General features: G+C 54.2%; 1 protein-coding gene across 1 annotated transcript in view; it reads left to right on the forward strand.

The window, feature by feature from the left end:
• Nucleotides 1-5,905, forward strand: part of MNT (MAX network transcriptional repressor) — a 14,692-nt gene extending 8,787 nt beyond the window's left edge. Inside the window, exons 5-6 of the mRNA XM_008058205.2 lie at nt 4,681-4,873; nt 5,083-5,905. Coding sequence (XP_008056396.1) covers nt 4,681-4,873; nt 5,083-5,849 — 960 coding nt within the window. The 3' untranslated portion in view covers nt 5,850-5,905. The remainder of the gene's footprint in view (nt 1-4,680; nt 4,874-5,082) is intronic.

Below are 5,905 nucleotides of genomic sequence, written 5' to 3' on the forward strand. Positions count from 1 at the left end.
GGGCCGGGCCGGGGGCGGGACTCCTGGGCGCGCGGAGGAAAGGTGCGGCCGGCCGGTGGGGAGTGACGCAGCAAAGCCGGGTCCGCGTGGATGCGCGCGTGCTCCGGAGGGGCGGGGCGTCGCTTGCGGGCGGCCAGGCCCGGCGCGGGAGAGCGGTCTTTGGTTTTCAGGGGGTTCCTGGAGGTGGTGAAAGACTGGAATGGCTTTCTTTCTGGGATGTTTTTGCAGAACTTGGGGTTGGGTATAACTTGCTGGTTCTTCAGTCATACAGCTTCTTAGGCTGGTCCTTTTCTACGTATTTATTTTCTGTGACTATAAATTTCCTGTCCTGTGTGATAGTGCTAAAGGGACAAAATAACGGTGCCTCTGTCACTTGGATATTAGGAGGGCTAATTGAAATTGTTCATGCATATAATTCACGGCACGCTAAACATTAATAGTAATTATTATTGAGAAGTAGGAAGGATGGAATGGTGAGTTCCTCTTTATAGATACCTACTTGGGGTGGGGAGCTTTGCATGACATGTGAATTTGAAAATAATTCAGAAATAGAATTGTTTCTATTTCTTTTTTGAGCCAGAGTCTCACTCTGTCGCCCATGCTGGAGTGCAATGGCATGCTTACGGCCACCGCAGGGGCTCAGGCGATCCTTCCACCTCAGCCTTCTGAGTACCTGGAACCACAGGTGTCCGCCACCACACCCAAAGTACTGGGATTGCAGGGATGAACCACCGCGCGCAGCTTGTTTCTACTGATGTTTCCATGAAAACAGCAGAATGAAACTCTTTAGGAGCTGGCCCTGTGTTGAGTAGGAAGCAGAGTGGATCCTGCTGTCCATAAGGGATACTTGTTCTGGTGCCGGTAATAAAAACAAAGCTCACAAGACTCTAAATCCTCAACTTCACTCATTCATTTATTCACTCAGGTACTTTTGACCAGGCCCTGTGTCTGCTTCTGATGATATAGTAGAGAGCAAAGAAAAGAAGTGTGAGTCTCAGTTCTCACAAGTTTGGTCTTCTGGTAGATTATAAATAAGTAAACATACATAAGACTGTGAGCTGAGCATGGTGGCTCACACCTGTAATCCCAACACTTCGGGAGGCAGAAGCAAGAGGACTGCCTGAGCCCAGGGGTTCAAGACCAGCCTAGGAAACATGGCAAAGCCTTGTCGCTACAATAAAGAAAAATTAGCTGGGCATGGTGGCTTGTACCTGGACTTCCAGCTACTTGGAAGGCTAAGGAAGAAGGATCGCCTGAGCCCAGCAGGTCGAGGCCACTGCACTCTAGCCTGGACGACAGAATGAGACTGACTCAAAAAACAAAACAAAAAGAAGACTTGCCATGAAGGCATAATAGGGACAGGGTTGGCAGGATGTGTTGTGGCAAGGTAGGAAAGTTGTGACTGAGGAAAGGCCATTTGAGCTGAGACCTGCAGGATAAGTCAGGGTGAGCTAGGCAAAGTGGAGAGCAGAGAGCCCAACACAAGCCATAGTTTCTGCAGCAGGAGGGAGCAGGGTGCATTTTTGGAAGTAAAAGATAAAGCCAGGTATGGGTGGCCTGTGCCTCTAGTCCCACCTGTTCAGGAGGCTGAGGTGGGAGGATATTTGAGCCTAGGAGTTTGAGGCCAGCCTGGCCAACATAGTGAGATCCTGTCTCTTAAACACATACCCACACAACAGACAAAAAGTGGTCAGGAGGGTTGCCATGCAGAGAAGAGGACAGCGGGCACTGGATGAGAGCCTAAAGTTGGTCCTGGATTGACCATGGGGCTGTGTACATTGAGGGCTTTGGTTTTTTGCTGAGAGCAGGGAGCTATGAGAAGGCAGTTTCCCCCATGCCAGACTCTGGAGAAGCTTGGAGGTGATGAAGTATTTGAAGAAAGCCATACTGAAGTGGACAGAGATAGGAAGAGGAATAGACAGTTACCAAACTGTCTACCAAACTATTCAGGTTGTCACAGAAAGGAAATGGGTTTAAAATGAAGCAATGTGGACTAAAGTTAGACCCTGGGGGGACTTTGCAGAGGCTTCTAGGCCTGTGGAGAACTGGACTAGGTGAGAAGAGGAAGTTTTGACCATGACACTCCCTGGCTCAGAGTTCTAGCCTCCCCACAGCTGGGTAGAGTTCAACAGCCAGGTTCAAAGGAGGGCTGACTCACCATGGGCCCATTGTTGATGTGGCCTCATCTGATGTCACATCAGCCCTGGCCTCTCAGGGATAGAGCCAGGTGAGAAGCCGTGTGTGTGTGAAAGTGCATGTGTGAGCAGAGGTCTTTTCTACTGTCTTTCTAGCAGAAAAATGGGGAGAAATGGGTTAAACTCAAAGCCAGAATGACAGAGGGGGCTTGTGTGTGACCTGGCAACAGAAGCGTCAAGCTACTAGGTTTCAGGCCAGTACATAGTGCGCTGTATCTGGGACTGTATCTGATGAGGTCAGAAAGGTAGTTTGGGGCGACAGGATGGGAGTGTGGGAAGCAGGGCCTCATTGGTGGGTGGAGTTGGAGACTTTGCCATGCCGAGTCAGGAAAAGCTGCTGCAAAACAGCAGAACTGCCTTAGGAGATGGAAGGAGAGGAAACTCAGGTCTATGGGTTACTGTGATTCTCCCTGTGATGAAGGAGAGAGGACATGCTTACCAAGGAAGCAGGGCAGCAGCCTCGCAGATCCTTCCCCTGGGACTGAGTAAGCATGCTGTGCGTGGCTCTTCCTGTCCTATGGGGTCCGGAATATACCTTCATTCACAGCTTGGGCGGGCAGTGTGTGTTGAAGTGGAAAGACAAAAACGTATGAGCATGAAATATCTTTCAGTTGTATGAGCTAGTGTCTAATGAAGTCCTGTCTGACAGTGCCCCACACCTGTTATTGATCTGATGTGTGGTGCGGGTGTCAAGAAGGGCTCTGAGACAGGACATTGTCTTGGTGAGGCCTTGGGACAGGGAGGACAGTGGAGGAGGTGGAGACTCAGATGTGGTCTTTGGAGCACAAGCAGATAAGATCTAGAGGAGTGAAGAAGGGTGCATCCCTGTGTGAGTAGGGCAGATAGGGTTCAGAGAGGAAACTAAGGCAACCTGGTAAGAGTGGTGTGTGAGCTGGGCTCGGTGGCTCAGCCTGTAATCCCGCACTTTGGGAGGCTAAGGTGAGTGAATTACCTAAGCCCGTGGGTTCGAGACCCGCCTGGGCAACTTGGTAAGACCTCATCTCTACAATAAATCAAAAAAAAACTAGCAGGGCGTGGTAGCGCGTGCCTGTTTCCAGCTACTTGGAAGGCTGAGGTGGCAGGATCGCCGGCGCCCAGCAGATCGAGGCTGCGGTGGCCGGGAGCGGTCACTGCACTCCAGTCTGGGCAACAGAGTGAGACTCCGACTCAAAAAAAAAAAAGAGTGGTATGTGAAGAGCTTTGCGCCTGGGTATAACAAGCAATTCTTGGAAGCTAGGAGCTCAGGAGCGGGTCAACAAAGGGACTCGGGAGGCAGCAAGGACAGCATGGGTCTTGTGGACACAGCAGTCACAACATGCTTAGGTGAGGAGAAGCTGCCAGTAAGGGTATTCATGAGACTTTAAAGAGGTTAAAGTGTCAGGTCAGGAGCTCATCAGGTCAGGAGCTCACAGGAGAGACTTTTGGTGTGGAAGGGAGTTGAGAAATGGATCTTGAGCTGGCCTTTTAGAGCTGCTGATAAGCCTTGTGCAAAGGGAACCTGGGAATCCTGTTGACAGGGGAGCATTGCTACAGTTTGGAAGGCATGGCACCCAATACCTTTGTGAGGGCTCAGCATCAAGAGGTGAAAGGTCACCGGTGGGCCTGAAGGAACTGAGAAGGAGATGGCACTGTGGATAAGGGAGTTTGAAATGAAGTGGGTGGCATCAGTGTGGGGGGCAACCTGGTACCTTATGAAAGACAGAAGCCTCTCCAGGGGTGCTCAGAGTCATTGGGTATTGCCGGGTCCCCCAAGAGCCATTTTCCCCTGATCAGTTTAGCTCGGGTACAGGTGTGGAAGAGGGGACATGCTTCCTGGCTTGGGGATTGTACAGCAACCTGGGAAGTCTGGAGGGCTGTGGGTGGGGAAGAGGCCAGAGCAGTGTGAAGTAGAGGATGGTCGAAAGGCAGCACAGGCTGGACTGTGGGGAGTAGCCCGGGGGGGTTGGAGACGAGGTGCTCCAGAGAAAGGGTAGAGGCAAGGCATGGAGGTAAAACGGGGAGGGGTGGTATCACATAGGCTAGTGGGTCATCTTCCAACAACAGTGATGCTACAAGGAGGTAAGAGAGAAGCGCAGGATCACTGAGGTTCTTTGGAGAAAGCCAAGGAGGACCCAATGCTTATGGCATCAGTGACTGAGCAGAAGTGTGTGAATGGCAGGGAAGGCCTTGGGTGTGTTGGGGAATTGGAGAGGCAGCCAGGAGGGGAGATGGAGCGAGAGGCAGCCATACTTATCCAAACAGAGTTGATGTGAAGATGGGGAAGGGCCTCCAGACTTGAATCAGGGCTGACTTGGATCTGTGCTTTCTTTCAATGGTGCCTGCAGACATGTACCAGGAGGCAGGCAAGGTCTCCCATGCCCCTGTCAGGCTAGGCCCCCTGGTTGCTGCAGACTTGTGGAGTTGATGTGGAGAGATGTTTTGAAGTAACTGTGGGCATTGAGGCTGCCGCTCAGGGTGTCCTGCTGTCCCTTACCCTGTTCCCCAGTCCCTGAAGAGGAAGGAGAAGGAATATGAGCATGAGATGGAGCGGCTGGCGCGGGAGAAGATTGCCACGCAGCAGCGGCTGGCAGAGCTCAAGCATGAGCTGAGCCAGTGGATGGACGTGCTGGAGATCGACCGTGTGCTCCGGCAGACAGGTCAGCCTGAGGACGACCAGGCCTCCACTTCGACTGCCTCTGGTGAGCCCCGGACCTTGTGCTGGCCCCACAACCCTCAAACGTTGCTGCCTGCACCTCAAATTCCAGTCTCCCTAGCCAGGCTTTTGCCTTCGAGAAAAGACACCCCTTGCCCCAGCCCCACCATTTCCCCAGACCCCCATGGGCATCGACACCTGCAACCACTTGTTTCCCAAACCCTTCTGATCTCCCTGCCCCATGTTCCCCCACAGAGGGTGAGGACAACATAGACGAGGATATGGAGGAGGACCGGGCGGGCCTGGGCCCACCTAAGCTGAGCCATCGTCCCCAGCCGGAGCTGCTGAAGTCCACTCTGCCACCTCCCAGCACCGCCCCTGCACCTCTGCCTCCACACCCACACCCTCACCCCCACCCTGTGGCCCTGTCTCCTGCCCACCTCCCCGTGCAGCAGCAGCAGCCACAGCAGAAGACCTCTCTGCCAGCCCCTCCGCCCCCACCAGCTGCCCCTGCCCAGACACTGGTGCCAGCTCCAGCCCACCTTGTGGCCACAGCTGGGGGCAGCTCCACGGTCATCGCCCACACGGCCACCACCCACGCTTCAGTCATCCAGACTGTGAACCATGTTCTGCAGGGGCCAGGTGGCAAGCACATCGCCCACATCGCCCCCTCGGCCCCCAGTCCTGCTGTGCAGCTGGCACCTGCAACACCCCCTATTGGCCACATCACAGTGCACCCTGCCACCCTCAACCATGTGGCCCACCTGGGCTCCCAGCTGCCCTTGTACCCGCAGCCCGTGGCAGTGAGCCAGCCTGTGGCTGTGAGCCACATCGCCCACACTCTCTCACACCAGCAAGTGAATGGCACAGCTGGGCTGGGGCCCCCAGCCACCGTCATGGCAAAGCCAGCTGTGGGGGCTCAGGTGGTACACCACCCCCAACTGGTGGGCCAGACAGTGCTTAACCCTGTGACCATGGTCACCATGCCCTCCTTCCCAGTCAGCACACTCAAGCTGGCTTGAGGATGAGGCTACTCAGAGGCCCCCAGTGGGGGCAGGGAGGGGGACCTGTCCCCCAC

The sequence above is a fragment of the Carlito syrichta genome, unplaced genomic scaffold, assembly GCF_000164805.1.
Source record: "Carlito syrichta isolate Samal-C Ts95f unplaced genomic scaffold, Tarsius_syrichta-2.0.1 Scaffold303247, whole genome shotgun sequence".
Lineage (NCBI taxonomy): Eukaryota > Metazoa > Chordata > Mammalia > Primates > Tarsiidae > Carlito > Carlito syrichta.